The sequence below is a fragment of the Nerophis lumbriciformis genome, linkage group LG26 (genome assembly GCF_033978685.3).
Source record: "Nerophis lumbriciformis linkage group LG26, RoL_Nlum_v2.1, whole genome shotgun sequence".
NCBI lineage: Eukaryota > Metazoa > Chordata > Actinopteri > Syngnathiformes > Syngnathidae > Nerophis > Nerophis lumbriciformis.
In genome coordinates this window covers 37,241,143-37,258,052 of record NC_084573.2, presented here as the reverse complement: position 1 = coordinate 37,258,052, position 16,910 = coordinate 37,241,143, and the positions used below count along the sequence as shown (strand labels likewise).

General features: G+C 41.2%; 1 protein-coding gene across 2 annotated transcripts in view; it reads right to left on the bottom strand.

Annotated features, from left to right (window-relative positions):
• LOC133623670 (Golgi resident protein GCP60) overlaps positions 1-16,554 on the bottom strand; it is a 38,262-nt gene extending 21,708 nt beyond the window's left edge. For both annotated transcript variants that reach the window (XM_061986942.1, XM_061986943.1), the window contains exons 1-5: positions 16,240-16,554; positions 5,506-5,647; positions 2,012-2,152; positions 1,757-1,915; positions 1,505-1,679 (exon numbers count right to left, since the gene is read on the bottom strand). In XM_061986942.1, coding sequence (XP_061842926.1) covers positions 1,505-1,679; positions 1,757-1,915; positions 2,012-2,152; positions 5,506-5,647; positions 16,240-16,507 — 885 coding nt within the window. In that variant the 5' untranslated portion in view covers positions 16,508-16,554. The remainder of the gene's footprint in view (positions 1-1,504; positions 1,680-1,756; positions 1,916-2,011; positions 2,153-5,505; positions 5,648-16,239) is intronic.
• Between the last annotated feature and the right edge of the window lie 356 nt (positions 16,555-16,910).

Here is a 16,910-nt window from a genome sequence, read left to right as displayed (position 1 = left end):
CCACTATAGACTGGACTCTCACACTATTATGTTAGATCCACTATGGACTGAACTCACACTATTATGTTAGATCTACTATGGACTGGACTCTCACTATTATGTTAGATCCACTATGGACTGGACTCTCACACTATTATGTTAGATCCACTATAGACTGGACTCTCACACTATTATGTTAGATCCACTATGGACTGGACTCTCACACTATTATGTTAGATCCACTATAGACTGGACTCTCACACTATTATGTTAGATCCACTATGGACTGAACTCACACTATTATGTTAGATCCACTATGGACTGGACTCTCACTATTATGTTAGATCCACTATGGACTGGACTCTCACTATTATGTTAGATCCACTATGGACTGGACTCTCACTATTATGTTAGATCAACTATGGACTGGACTCTCACTATTATGTTGGATCCACTATGGACTGGACTCTCACTATTATGTTAGATCCACTATGGACTGGACTCTCACGATTATGTTAGATCCACTGTGGACTGGACTCTCACTATTATGTTAGATCCACTATGGACTGAACTCTCACTATTATGTTAGATCCACTATGGACTGGACTTTCACCATTATGTTAGATCCACTATGGACTGGACTCTCACACTATTATGTTAGATCCACTATGGACTGGACTCTCACTATTATGTTAGATCCACTATGGACTGGACTTTCACAATATTATGTTAGATCCACTATGGACTGGACTCTCACACTATTATGTTAGATCCACTATGGACTGGACTCTCACTATTATGTTAGATCCACTATGGACTGGACTCTCACACTATTATGTTAGATCCACTATGGACTGGACTCTCACACTATTATGTTAGATCCACTATGGACTGGACTCTCACACTATTATGTTAGATCCACTATGGACTGGACTCACACTATTATATTAGATCCACTATGGACTGGACTCTCTCACTATTATGTTAAATCCACTATGGACTGGACTCTCACACTATTATGTTAGATCCACTATGGACTGGACTCTCACACTATTATGTTAGATCCACTATGGACTGGACTCACACTATTATATTAGATCCACTATGGACTGGACTCTCTCACTATTATGTTAAATCCACTATGGACTGGACTCTCACACTATTATGTTAGATCCACTATGGACTGGACTCTCACACTATTATGTTAGATCCACTATGGACTGGACTCACACTATTATATTAGATCCACTATGGACTGGACTCTCTCACTATTATGTTAAATCCACTATGGACTGGACTCTCACACTATTATGTTAGATCCACTATGGACTGGACTCTCACACTATTTAGGGCTATATAAACAAACATTGATTGATTGATTGATATTTTGTTGTTTTCTTACTGTACCGAAAATGAACCGAACCGTGACCTCTAAACCGAGGCACGTACCGAACTGAAATGTTTGTGTACCGTTACACCCCTAAATAAGGGTATAAAAACATTGTAGATTGAGAGGAGAGCAGACCTGTTGCTGGGCCAGCTGGACTTGGTAGAGCTGCTGCATGTACTGCTGGTAGTGCTGCTCCTGGAGCTGGCGGATGAGTCCGATCTGCTGCTCGGGGCTGTTTGGGTACTGCTGCGCCGCGTACTGCTGGAACTGCACGGCGGTCTGGGCGTTCAAGGCCGCCATTATCTGCTGCCTGGGGGGGGAAATATGTCACGGGGCAGGAGTCAGAGTGAGGAGGACGACGCAGGAAACATGGTTAGGATGACATACTTCTGCTGCTCTATGCGTAGCTTCTCTTCCTCTGCCAGCCGCCTTTCCTCCTCCTCACGCCTCAGCCTTTCCTCCTCCTCCAGCCGTCGTCTCTCGTCCTCTTGCCTTTGTCGCTCCCTCTCCTCCTCCTCCTGCCTCTGACGCTCCTCCTCCTCTTTCCTGTTAAAAAAGCAAACATGACCATACACGTCAGTACCAATACTCAGGTTATACCTGACTTACACGGTCTTCTACATTTGCAGCATCCAAGTATACCTTTTCCTCTCCTGCTCCTCCTTTTCTATCTTGTGTGAGGTGACGTAGGGCGCAAAGAGGTTGCAGCACTTGTTAAGCAGTTGGACAAACTCCACCATGGCCTCCTCCCTCTCCATGTTACCCAATGAGGCCCACTCTTTTCTGTGCAAAAGTAAAAAGCATAGTTTTATATGAAATTTAGAACTTTTTTGGGGGGGGCAGGATCATACAATATGTTGAATTAATAACACTGTACCGTATTTTCCGCACTATTAGCCGCACCTAAAAACCACAAATTTACTCAAAAGCTGACAGTGCGGCTTATAACCCGGTGCGCTTTATATATGGATTAATATTAAGATTCATTTTCATAAAGTTTGGGTCTCGCAACTACGGTAAACAGCCGCCATCTTTTTTCCCCGTAGAAGAGGAAGTGCTTCTTCTTCTACGCAAGCAACCGCCAAGGTAAGCACCCGCCCCCATAGAACAGGAAGCGCTTCTTCTTCTACTGTAAGCAACCACCCGCCCGCGTAGAAGAAGAAGAAGCGCGCGGATATTACGTTTCATTTCCTTTGTGTGTTTACATCTGTAAAGACCACAAAATGGCTCCTACTAAGCGACAGGTTTCCAAGACGCAATCTCTCCATCCGCACACGGACTACTATTTCACAGCAACTGCCTAAAGACTTTCAAGAAAAGCTGGCTACTTTCCGTGCATATTGTAAAAACAAGATAGCTGAAAAAAAGATCCGGCCAGAGAACATTATCAACATGGACGAGGTTCCACTGACTTTTGATATTCCTGTGAACCGCACTGTGGATACAACGGGAGCACGTACGGTGAATATTCGCACCACAGGGAATGAGAAGTCGTCCTTCACTGTGGTTCTAGCTTGCCATGCTAATGGCCAGAAACTTCCACCCATGGTGATATTCAAAAGGAAGACCTTGCCAAAAGAGACCTTTCCAGCCGGCGTCATCATAAAAGCTAACTCGAAGGGATGGATGGATGAAGAAAAGATGAGCGAGTGGTTAAGGTAAGTTTACGCGAAGAGGCCGGGTGGCTTTTTTCACGCAGCTCCGTCCATGTTGATATACGACTCCATGCGCGCCCACATCACGCTGGTTTTTAATATATTATTAAAGTTTGACTGACCTATCTGACTGTTTTTTTGACATTCCTTTAGCGCAGTTAGATGCGGCTTATAACACGGGGCGGCTTATAGGTGGACAAAGTTTTGAAATATGCCGTTCATTGAAGGCGCGGCTTATAACCCAGGGCGGCTTATGGTGCAGAAAATACGGTACTCAAAATTTGACGGAAATACAATATATCGCTGTACGCATACACGGCACCTGTATTGTCCACACGTTTAAGTCAGGACTTTAGGAAGGCCATTCTGAAACATTAATTCTAGCATGATTTAGCCATTCCTTGAACCCAGGGGTGCTCATTACGTCGATCGCGATCTACCGGTCGATCGCGGAGGGTGTGTCAGTCGATCACCAGCCAGGCATTAAAAAAATAGTCCTAAAAACGAGCGATCATAAATCTTCACTATGACGTCACTTTCGTCACTTGATTGACATTCACGGCACCCGAGGGTCTTCTGAGATGACGCTGGCTGCTGCCAGCTCATTAATATTACCGACTGGAAGGCGAGAAACACTTTATTTCAACAGACTCTGGCGCCGTACCGGTCGTCAAAACGCCAAAGACCGACTGCAGTTGCACAATAAAAGCTCTGCTTCATCCTGCCTGCGCTACCAAAATAAGAGTCTCAGAAAGCTGGCGTGCACAAGCTAGCGAGCTACGGAGTTTGCCGACAATGTATTTCTTGTAAAGTGTATACAAAGGAGTACGGAAGCTGGACAAATAAGATGCCAAAAACCAACCGCTTTCATGTGGTATTGGACAGAAAGGAGGACTTTTTTTCTCCTCCATTCGAAAATGCGGACGTTATCATCACTACTGTCTGATTCCAATCAATGCAAGTCATCACAATCAGGTAATACACCAACTTATATTCTTGTCTTCATGAAAAAAAGGAATCTATATGTGTTAAACATGCTTGTATTATCTTTAAACACCTTTAACTTATTAACAATATTAACTATATGTGTTAACCATGCTTGTATTATCTTTAAACACCTTTAACTTATTAACAATATTAACTATATGTGTTAAACATGCTTGTATTATCTTTAAACACCTTTAACTTGTTAACAATATTAACTATATGTGTTAAACATGCTTGTATTATCTTTAAACACCTTTAACTTGTTAACAATATTAACTATATGTGTTAAACATGCTTGTATTATCTTTAAACACCTTTAACTTATTAACAATATTAACTATATGTGTTAAACATGCTTGTATTATCTTTAAACACCTTTAACTTGTTAACAATATTAACTATATGTGTTAAACATGCTTGTATTATCTTTAAACACCTTTAACTTGTTAACAATATTAACTATATGTGTTAAACATGCTTGCATGATCATTAAACACCTTTAACTTGTTAACAAAAACATATATTTCATAAATAAGTAAATATAAATGATATATATGAATGAGGTAGATCCCCACGACTTGATCAATTGAAAAGTAGCTCGCCTGCAGAAAAAGTGTGAGCACCCCTGATGTAGATAGTCCAACACATACTGACTGGAATACACAAGCTATGGAGATGATATCAGTAGAAAAAACTGCATTTAGTTTGGATAATGAGTCATATATTGGAATATGGGATCCATTATTTAAATTTGTTTTAACAATTAAATGAACCAAAAATATGACTTATTTTATCTTTGTGAAAATATTGGACACAGTGTGTTGTCAAGCTTATGAGATGCGATGCAAGTGTAAGCCACTGTGACACTATTGTTCATTTTTATTTATCTTTTTTATTTTTATTTTTAATAAATGTCTGTAATGATAATGTCAATGAGGGATTTTTAATCACTGCTATATTGACATTTTTACTAATATTGATACTGTTGTTGATAATATTCATTTTTGTTTCACTACTGTTTATTGCAGTTCTGAGTGTTGCTGGGTCGGGTTTGGTTTTGGAATTGGATTGCATTGATATGGTATTGCTGTGTATTGTTTTGTTGGATTGATTAATAAAAAATAAAATATAAAAAAATATATATATATTTTTTTTAAAATAAATAAAAATAATCAGGATTCAAATGACAATCCATTTTCTTTGACATGGTACTCGGGTGAGGAAATAACCAGCCACAGTCACTGTATGAGGAAATAATAAACTTGCGAGTACATTCTTAACTTGAAACACTTGCATTTTAAAGCATAACAAAAAATCTGACAGATTGCCCATATCTTAAAATACTGGGAAATGAAAGTACAACTTTGAATCAAAACATTATTGCTTATTATATCGCCACATATAAGACATTGAAAACGGACAGCGTGTTTTCAGACAAATTAAAAAAAGGGCTCAAAGGTCACATTCCCATGCAAGCTATTCTGTGGCTTTTACCTGCGGTCGTTGCCCAGGACGTCAAAGAAGCCGACCTCGGGGGAGGCATCGGGATTATAAGGGCCCAGCAGCACCTGTTTGTGGAGGGCCACCAGGCGAAGCTTCTCCTCGTAGGTGGGGTGGAAGGCCTTTCCATCCTTATCTGGGGGGGGGGGGTGCAATGGCAGACATTTGCATTAGAGAGCAGCTGCGGGGCACTTTATGATGCCTTCAAGGTGTTGGCTAAGTAAACAGTAACACACAACTATTGACATTATAGATGTTGAATGGCCAGTAATTACTCGACTCAGTACCTATTTCCCGTCATGTTTTTTTTCACACTAACGAGACACTGCATTAGACACACCTGCACAATCTAATTAGAAGTATTTAGTTCGAAAGCTATAGCAATGATTCCGGAAAATCCCACCAGACTTGTCTACTTTAATGGACGCCATGTCTCAGTGTGTTAAAGGGGAACATTATCACAATTTCAGAAGGGTTAAAACCATTAGAAATCAGTTCCCAGTGGCTTATTATATTTTTCAAAGTTTTTTTCAAAATTTTTCCCATCACGCAATATCCCTAAAAAAAGCTTCAAAGATATTTGGATCGGATCGGCCGCCGATATTTGCCAAAAAATGCGTATCGGCAAGGCATGGGAAAATGCCGATCCAGATCCAGTTTAAAAAAGAATACTCCGGTCCGTGTTTTCCAACGCACCGATTTAAATAATACATTCCACTTTTCTGCTGCTCCCTAATTTCCGTTCCGCATTTTCCAGCACACCTTCAGCACATCCACAGGTCTGTGGATTCTCACGCAGTTGCTTTTAGCTGCTGGCATTACACGACAGGCTCTTCTCACTCTTTCCTGTGTCTCCCTCTCACAGACAGCAAGCGCACCTTCTTACACACGTCACATACTGTCACGTCATACGTCACATACGTATACGTCCTCCCCGAGCAGAGAGGTAGCAGCATGGCTAACGTTAGCTGTGATGCTAGCGCAGCCGTGTGACCAACGTTCTCTCTAAGGTGCGCGCCTGTGCGCATAGCAATTATATGCCACGCACAAAATCAAATAAAAAAATAAGCGCATAACAATTTTCGACACACCGACACGACAGAGAAAACAGTTTTCGTCATCATTGTTCAAATATTGTGACGTCTGTCGAGACGCTTATCTCCGTTCGGTGCCACACGCCCACACCATCAAAATGCTGAGGCAAAAATTTCCAGATCAACACCGTCTGAAAAAATTAGTGATCTATTTAGTTGTGATTTCCTTCTCTGCATGAAAGTTTAAAAGTAGCATATATTAATGCAGTATGAAGAAGAATGTTTTAATGTAGACATGCAAGGCTTGAAAGAAAATGTTGAAAATCAAGACTACATGTCCTGCAAATGGGTGCATTTCTACTCTATATTTTAACTTTAGATTTATTCTCATATCAAACTCTTTTGGCTGTCTTTTTGACACTTACATCCGGCGCCCCCCTCCACACCCTGGATTATAAATAATGTAAATAATTCAATGTGATTATCTTGTGTGTTGACTGTATTATGATGATAGTATATATCTGATAGTATATATCTGTATCATGAATCAATTTAAGTGGACCCGACTTAAACAAGTTGAAAAACTTATTGGGGTGTTACCATTTAGTGGTCAATTGTACGGAATATGTACTTCACTGTGCAACCTACTAATAAAAGTCTCAATCAATCAATCAAAACACATAGAATCATCATACTGCTGTGATTATATGCATCAAGTGTTCATTCAAGGCTAAGGCAAAATATCGAGATATATATCGTGTATCGCAATATGGCCTTAAAATATCGCAATATTAAAAAAAGGCCATATCGCCGAGCCCTAGTTTCAATGATGCCATTTCTGTTTGTCATGTATAATTTTGTCTATTTTGTGTTCATCCTTGAATAAACAGGTCAGTTTCTTGTTACCAACCATTGTGTATTATTCAAACTCCCCTAATTCAGCTGGCTAGTTGTTATCAAGAGTACTAAAAACCCTTTTCAACATGATTCTGACAACTAAGGAGGCTAAATAACTTTAAACTTTAATACATGCTCGGATAGGCCATTATCGGTCGGTATCGGTCAATATCGGTATCGGATCGGAAGTGCAAAAACCTGGATCGGGACATCCCTAAACACAACTACATCAGTGAATGATTAATCCAGCAGTTCTTGTAATATATAATTAAGTCAGTCATTATACACACACTTAGATTAAGAATAACCCATTTGCAATAAAGTTGAAGGTGTTTGTCATAATTCTTCTTCTTTGTACTTTTGTACGCACTATTCATTTGAACAACCTCTTAAACTGGATCATATCTGTACATTGTTTAGCTTCTTTACATAATCCATTCCATAATTGAATTCCACATACTGATATGCTAAAGGTTTTTAGTGTTGTACGAGCGTACAAATGTTTTAAATGAGTTTTTCTCCTCAGGTTATATTTCTCCTCTTTCGTTGAGAAGAATTGTTGTACATTTTTAGGCGTTATGCAACAAATCACAAAAAAAACATGCAAAATCCTGGGAAAATACACCATATTGCCAAAAGTATTTGGCCACCCATCCAAATGATGAGAATCAGGTGTCCTAATCACTTGGCCCGGTGTATCAAATCAAGCACTTAGGCATGGAGACTGTTTCTACAAACATTTGTGAAAGAATGGGCCGCTTTCAGTGATTTCCAGCGTGGAACTGTCATAGGATGCCACATATGCGACAAATCTAGTCGTGACATTTCCTTGCTCCTAAATATTCCAAAGTCAACTTTATTTTAAAGGGGAACATTATCACCAGACCTATGTAAGCGTCAATATATACCTTGATGTTGCAGAAAAAAGACCATATATTTTTTTAACCGATTTCCGAACTCTAAATGGGTGAATTTTGGCGAATTAAAACGCCATTTTCTCACTTTCGTCGGTGTGTTGTCGGAGGGTGTAACAACACGAACAGGGACGGATTCAAGTTGCACCAGTGGCCCAAAGATGCGAAAGTGGCAAGAAATTGGACGAAATGTGTTCAAAATACGAGGCTGTGGGGGAAAGCCGTCGAAAATGGTCAGTCGTTTGTTCCGCACACTTTACCGACGAAAGCTATGCTACGACAGAGATGGCAAGAATGTGTGGATATCCTGCGACACTCAAAGCAGATGCATTTCCAACCATAAAGTCAAAGAAATCTGCCGCCAGACCCCCATTGAATCTGCCGGAGTGTGTGAGCAATTCAGGGACAAAGGACCTCGGTAGCACGGCAAGCGATGGCGGCAGTTTGTTCCCGCAGACGAGCGAGCTAAACCCCCTGGATGTCTTGGCTCACACCGTCCCTTATGCCACCGAAGATGATCAAAACTGGACAGATCAGCTTTCAGGAAAAGAGAGCGGATGAGGGTATGTCTACAGAATATATTAATTGATGAAAACTTTATTCATTACTCGCGGTTTTACGTAAATTATTATACATAAACTGCGTTTACCAATAATTTAGCTTAAAAACATTACAACACTTAAAAACAAACACATACCAATCGTTGGTTAGAAGGCGATCGCCGAATTCGTCCTCGCTTTCTCCCGTGTCGCTGGCTGTCGTGTCGTTTTCGTGGGTTTCACTTGCATACGGTTCAAACCGATATGGCTCAATAGCTTCAGTTTCTTCTTCAATTTCGCTTAAGCCGCTGAAATCCGAGTCTGAATCCGAGCTAATGTCGCTATATCTTGCTGTCCATCCGCCATGTTTGTTTGTGTTGGCATCACTATGTGACGTCACAGGAAAATGGACGGGTGTATATAACGATGGTTAAAATCAGGCACTTTGAAGCTTTTTTTAGGGATATTGCGTGATGGGTAAAATTTTGAAAAAAACTTCGAAAAATAAAATAAGCACACTGGGAACTGATTTTTAATGGTTTTAACCCTTCTGAAATTGTGATAATGTTCACCTTTAAGAAAAGTGAAGACTCGAGTTTGGGAACAACAGCAACTCAGCCACCAAGTGGTAGGCCACGTAAACTGACAGAGAGGTTCAGCATAGTGCAAAGACTTTCTGCACAGTCATTTGCTACAGAGCTCCACACTTCATGTGACCTTGCAATTAGCCCACGTACAGTACGCAGACTCTAGAGCAGTGGAGACGCCTTCTCTGGAGTGATGAATCACACTTTTCCATCTGGCAATCTGATGGACCAGTCTGGGTTTGGAGGTTGCCAGGAGAACGCTACATTTCAGACTGCATTGTGCCAAGTGTGACATTTGGTGGGGGAGGAATTATGGTGTTTTATCCCGGACGAGCCCCCAATTTGTTGCGTTTTGGACCAGTTGTTCCTCCCAGGGAATTCAAGTCTCAATTCGCTCCCCAGTTCTTTCCGACACTTAAAGCTGAGTTGAAAAACCACCAGAGACAGAATAGGTATTTTGTTGCATATATTCTCAAAGCTTTGACAACATACATTTCAGATTGAGACCAGTCTATCCCTAGAACCTTCTATCCCGCACACCCAAAATGGTCTCCCTTCCCAACGCCAAAAAACTCTCTTCCCTTCCACCCTCCCTAGCCATAACAAAAGCACAACGTCTCCCTAGCCATAATACATTCCAAGGAACTCAAGGTTAACACACAGAGTTTGCTTGCTGACAGAGCATCAAGAGAAGAAGTGGAAAAGACGAGCTGTTTTCAAATATGACAAAGAAATGGAAGAAGTACAACTTAAATTCGGATATATGTAAATATCTGCCTCCGACATGAATCACACTTTTCCATCTGGCAATCTGATGGACCAGTCTGGGTTTGGAGGTTGCCAGGAGAACGCTACATTTGCCAAGTGTGACATTTGGTGGGGGAGGAATTATGGTGTGGGGTTGTTTTTCAGGAGTTGGGCTTGGCCCATTAGTTCCAGTGAAAGGAACTTTGCATGTTCCAGGATACCAAAACATGTTGGACAATTCCGTGTGATGGCACTTCCAGTTCATACGTGAGTAAAGGCAGGTGGCCAAATACTTTTGGCAAAACAACCAGGTTAGACGAATAAAGTGAATGGCTAACTGTCCTCTTAATGTTTAGAGACTTGCTCAAAACTGTCAATATGGTCTCATTCATTTTGTGCTGAGAGTAGTCTTTGTCCTGAAGTGCCTCCAATTCCATTTTGATTACAGACAGGAAACAATGGTATGGCTTGAGAATGCTGAATTAGCTGTCATTTCCCACTAGTTTGCTTCACGTTGCTATGTTAACAAAGTTAACCTGTCACGGAATGCATAGTACAGTGTTTTTCAACCTTTTTTGAGGCAAGGCACATTTTTTATCATTCTCCACCAGGTCCTCCGTGTGCCTTATTTTGTGTTTGTTGGTGTTTTCCTGTGTGTGGTGCTTTACGACTTGTCTTGTGCTGTTTTGCGACGTCCACAATGTACATCCGAACATGACATGACAATCGACAATGTCCCCACAAAAAAGGATAAAAACAACTGAAATATTATTGACTGCTAAAACAAAATAGATGCGGGAAATATCGCTCAAAGGAAAACATGAAACTGCTACAGGAAAATACCAAAAAAAGAGAAAAAGCCACCAAAATAAGAGCGCAAGACAAGAACAAAAACACTACACACAGGAAAACAGCAAAAGAGTCCAAATAAAAAACAAAAACGGAATGCTGGACGACAGCAAAGACTTACAGCGTGTGGAGCAGACGGCATCCACAAAGTACATCCGTACATGCCATGACAATGAACAACAAAATAGGAGCGCAAGACAAGAAGTAAAACACTATACACAGGAAAACAGCAAAAAAGTCCAAATAAGTCAGGGTGTGATGTGACAGGTGGTGACAGTACACCTACAAGAGTTATAGTGATGCATGCTTTTAAAAAAGGCTTAAAAAACCCTTTTTTTTATTTTATTTTTTTTAAAAGGCCTTTTTATAGATATATGCATACTACTTCTAGCTATTAGGCTGTTCTAGTTTTTTTTTTTTTTTTATTATCTTTTTATTACGGATGTCCGATAATGGCTTTTTGCCGATATTCCGATATTGTCCAACTCTTAATTACCGATACCAACCGATATATACAGTTGTGGAATTAACACATTATTATGCCTAATTTGGACAACTAGGTATGGTGAAAATAAGGTCCTTTTAAAAAAAAAAAAAAAAAAAAAAAATAAGATAAATAATTTAAAAACATTTTCTTGAATAAAAAAGGAAAGTAAAACAATATAAAAACAGTTACATAGAAACTAGTAATTGATGAAAATGAGTAAAATTAACTGTTAAAGGGGAACATTATCACAATTTCAGAAGGGTTACAACCATTAAAAATCAGTTCCCAGTTTTTTTCAACATTTTACCCATCACGCAATATCCCTAAAAAAAAGCTTCAAAGTGCCTGATTTTAACCATCGTTATATACACCCGTCCATTTTCCTGTGACGTCACATAGTGATGCCAACACAAACAAACATGGCGGATAGAACAGCAAGCTATAGCGACATTAGCTCGGATTCAGACTCGGATTTCAGCGGCTTAAGCGATTCAACAGATTACGCATGTATTGAAACGGATGGTTGTAGTGTGGAGGCAGGTAGCGAAAACCAAATTGAAGAAGAAACTGAAGCTATTGAGCCATATCGGTTTGAACCGTATGCAAGCGAAACCGACGAAAACGACACGGGAGAAAGCGAGGACGAATTCGGCGATCGCCTTCTAACCAACGATTGGTATGTGTTTGTTTGGCATTAAAGGAAACTAACAACTATGAACTAGGTTTACAGCATATGAAATACATTTGGCAACAACATGCACTTTGAGAGTGCAGACAGCCCAATTTTCATCAATTAATATATTCTGTAGACATACCCTCATCCGCTCTCTTTTCCTGAAAGCTGATCTGTCCAGTCCAGTTGGAAATGCATCTGCTTTGAGTGTCGCAGGATATCCACACATTCTTGCCATCTCTGTCGTAGCATAGCTTTCGTCGGTAAAGTGTGCGGAACAAACGTCCAATTTCTTGCCACTTTGGCATCTTTGGGCCACTGGTGCAACTTGAATCCGTCCCTGTTCGTGTTGTTACACCCTCCGACAACACACCGACGAGGCATGATGTCTCCAAGGTACGGAAAACAGTCGAAAACACGGAAAATAACAGAGCTGATTTGACTCGGTGTTTGAGAAAATGGCGGATTGCTTCCGAGAGCGAATAATAGAAAGGCGTTTAATTCGCCAAAATTCACCCATTTAGAGTTCGGAAATCGGTTAAAAAAAATATATGGTCTTTTTTCTGCAACATCAAGGTATATATTGACGCTTACATAGGTCTGGTGATAATGTTCCCCTTTAAAGTTAGTAGTATTAGTGGACCAGCAGCACGCACAATCATGTGTTTGTTTGTTTGCGCTCTCTCTCTCTCTCTCTCTCTCTCTCTCTCTCTCTCTCTCTCTCTCTAGTTGATGACTGATGATAACGGCTAACTGCTGGCCTGCTGTGCAGTGAGACCGTATTGCTATATGAATTATATTATACATTTCCATAGTTTAGTTAGCTGAGGTATATAATGTACAGTGTATTTTGTCAACAACTGTATGTGTGTAACGTATTTCTTGTGCTGAGCGATCATAAAACGGCTGCGAAGGCGCACTGTGTGAGGCTCGCAGTAACCCCGCCTCCTGGTGCCGGTTAATTCACCTTCGCCGCAGACTGCACCCCCCCGACGGGAACGCCACACCAACCGAAGCCCACACCCAAACCCTCCACGTGCAAGACCGAATCCACCCAAAAAAAGTCACTTAACAAGAAGCCAAAAAGTGCAAAAACAACATTGCTCGCGCCGGAGGAGCCGTGAACGACTGCAGGGACACAGCATTAGGTACACCTGCAGACTGCAGCACGGATTTCATATTTCATTCATTCACAACTCCTCCAACACCAACACCACTGTTCCCGCACTTATAAGTAAAGGTAAGACCATAATAACGTTTTTGTTTTTTTATTAAATGTGCTTTTTTGTCTGCTACAGTTTGTATGTGTAAAGTTAAAGTTAAGTTAAAGCAGGGGCGTCACTAGCTTTTAAGGACAGGGGGGGCTTAGCCCCCAGGAGATGCACAGGATGCAAGCGAATGTTACGCACGAGCACAAAACTTCACAAACGGCTAACAAAGACTTAGAAATTATTCATTGTTATTATTATTTTTTAAAAATGCACGGGACGAAATGTAATGCTCCCCAGGATGATGGCTTTTAACCATACATTTTCTTTTTCTTTTTATGTATTTATTCATTTTACATTTTATATTAAATGTCTTGGTTTTTCCTCCCTCTGAAAATCCTATTAAATGTTTAAAGTACTGTACTGTGCAATCTAATAATAAAAGTTCCAATCAATCAATCAAAAGTGTGAAGGAAAAAATATACTTTTTCATTCCAACCATACATCCCGTCAAAAGCCTAAAAACTGACCGCACATGAGGACGTTCCTGTCTTCACAATAAAAGTGCCGCTCCATTGCGCCTGCGCTTTCAAAACAAGAGTCTCCGAAAGCCAGCGCAAACAAGCTAGCAAGCTACGGAGTTTGACGCCAATATATTTCTTGTAAAGTGTATAAAAACGAATATGGAAGCTGGACAAATAAGATGCCAAAAACTCACCACTTTCATGTGGTATTAGACAGAAAGGAGGAATTTTTCTTCTCCTCCATTTGAAAACGTGGACGTTATCAGCACTACTGTCTGATTACAATCAATGCAAGTCATCAGAATCATGTAATACACCAACTTATATTCTAGTCTTCATGAAAGAAAGGAATCTATATGTGTTAAACATGCATGTATATTCATTAAAACACCTTTAACATGTAAACAAAAACAGCAAAATAAATACATATAAATTATATACTGTATATATCAATGTATATGTATGTATGTATCAATGTATGTATATATATATATATATATATATATATATACATATATACAGTGTATATATATATATATATGTATATATATATATATATATATATATATATATATATATATATATATATATGATATGAGTGTGTATGTTACTCATCAGTTACTCAGTACTTGAGTAGTTTTTTCACAACATACTTTTTACTTTTACTCAAGTAAATATTTGGGTGACTACTCCTTACTTTTACTTGAGTAATACATCTCTAAAGTAACAGTAGTCTTACTTGAGTACAATTTCTGGCTACTCTACCCACCTCTGGTAGTTGGCAGGTATGCGTTCGCTGTGAGCTGGTTTGTTTTCAACGAATTCAATATGGCGACCGGTTGCTAGGGGATTGGCAGGCGGAAGTGACGTAGGTCCGCCCTCGCCTATTCCGATATTACATTTTAAAGCATTTATTGACATCCCTACTAGAGATGCGCGGTTTGCAGGCACAACCGCGGAGTCCGCGGATTATCCGCGGATCGGGCGGATGAAATTAAAAAAAATTAGATTTTATCCGCGAGTCGGGTCGGGTCGGGTGGTTCAAATAAAGAAAAATTAGATTTTAAATAGATTCAGGCGGGTGGCAGTTAAACCAATTGGGAAATATATATACATAGTTAAATGTTGTTACCCACATACGAAAAACGAGCAGGCACCTGCAGCATATGCCACAACAGAAGAAAAAAAAAAAAAAAGAGATGGACACTTTTACGGAGCGGAGAAGGGACGCCTCGCCGGGGTCCGGGACCGAGGCCACTTCCCCCGAGAGGGCCCCACCGGGAGCCGTAGCTGAGGCGATCCGCGAGAAGGGCCCGACGCACGTCCAGGGTCACCACCGCACCGACACCCCGCCTCGTCCGCCTTCGCCGCGGCCGGCGTCACGCGCAGCAGGTAAGCAGCTTACCTGCCCGCCACCCCCGTGGCCGGGGGCTCGTAACAGGGGTCACTCCGCGCGCTCCGCCCGCGCAGCTTACCTGCCCGCCACCCCTGTTGCCGGGGGCGCGTAACAGGGGTCACTCCGCGCGCAGTGCGCTCACGAAAGGGGTGGGGCTCACCCTGGTTGATATAGACAGCAGCTAGGACGGTGGCCATGGACGTTGGAACCCGCTAAGGAGTGTGTAACAACCCACCTGCCGAATCAACTAGCCCTGAAAATGGATGGCGCTGGAGCGTCGGGCCCATATACCCGGCCGTCGCCGGCAGCGAGACGCGCTTGGAGGTGCGCTCAGCGCGGCTCCCATATGATTGCGCACTGGTGTGCGTCTGGGTCGTGACAGCGTGGCACGCGAATGTCTGTGCTGCATTGGATCAGTCTCCTTTCTTTAACAGGCAAAAGCTTTATAACCTCACTAATGCCTTGCATCGTCTATATTAGATATATAACAACGGGCGGGTGCGGTTCTGAGCAAATGTTAGATCGGGTGGATTGCGGATGGTTGACGACTTTCTGATGCGGTTGCGGATGAAATAATTGCCTATCCGCGCATCTCTAATCCCTACTTTTTACACGGTAGCACTTTGAGGTTGTTTGCTCAATGTAAAATGCTTTTTACAAATAAAATCTATTATTATTTTTATTATTAAACCCGCAAGTTGTGTCGCGAGAGTTGCCGTTCACGTTTGGCGAACCCGGAAGTTGTGCCTTCTTCGCGGCTAGCTAAACTCCGTGAGGTGACAGCTAGCTAGTAGCCATGTTAGCCGCAGCTATCTTCGTCCAGTTCATGTTTTGAAAAGCTCAAAGTGGACTTTTTAAAGCACACAAACGTACCTTTAAAGAATTTAAGCGCCATTCCGTACAGCTCCTGCAGAGGAAAGCCCCATTTCCCCTCCACGGCACATTTGTCAGTCTCTCCTCCATCTGCAGCCTCGGTGCCGCCCGCTGTCACACTGCCGGGCTCCGGCTGCGGCTCCTCGGACCCGCCGTGCTCGTCCTCCGGCTCAGGAGTGAGGGTGAGGCCGTCGACGGAGACGTCCAGGCGGCTGGCGGCAGCACTGTCGAGGTCGCCGCTTCGAAGCTGAACCTCCGTCGCCATCATGGAGAGACTGTCGGCTGAAGCGGCCACGTACCTACTTCCGTTTTCACCGGCCGGAACTTCCGGAATATGTATACGTTCATATATATATATCTATATATATATATATGTGTTTCAGCTCCTGAAAAATCACATAAAGCTCTAAATTGAAATGTTTGTAAATGTAATAAAACATTTTTAGTTTTAAGTAATATTTCTACAAATCAGTGCAGTATTGGAACATTTGGGCGGTATCACTAATGTAGTAAACTATAAATAAGACACGCATACAGTACACTCACTTTTTGTATGATAACTAATGTAGTTAAATATGACTAATTAAAACAAATAATTATCTATTCGATAATACTGTAATCATCTAACATGAAAAATACGATTAGGGTGTTGTTGTTTTTTATTTATTTTT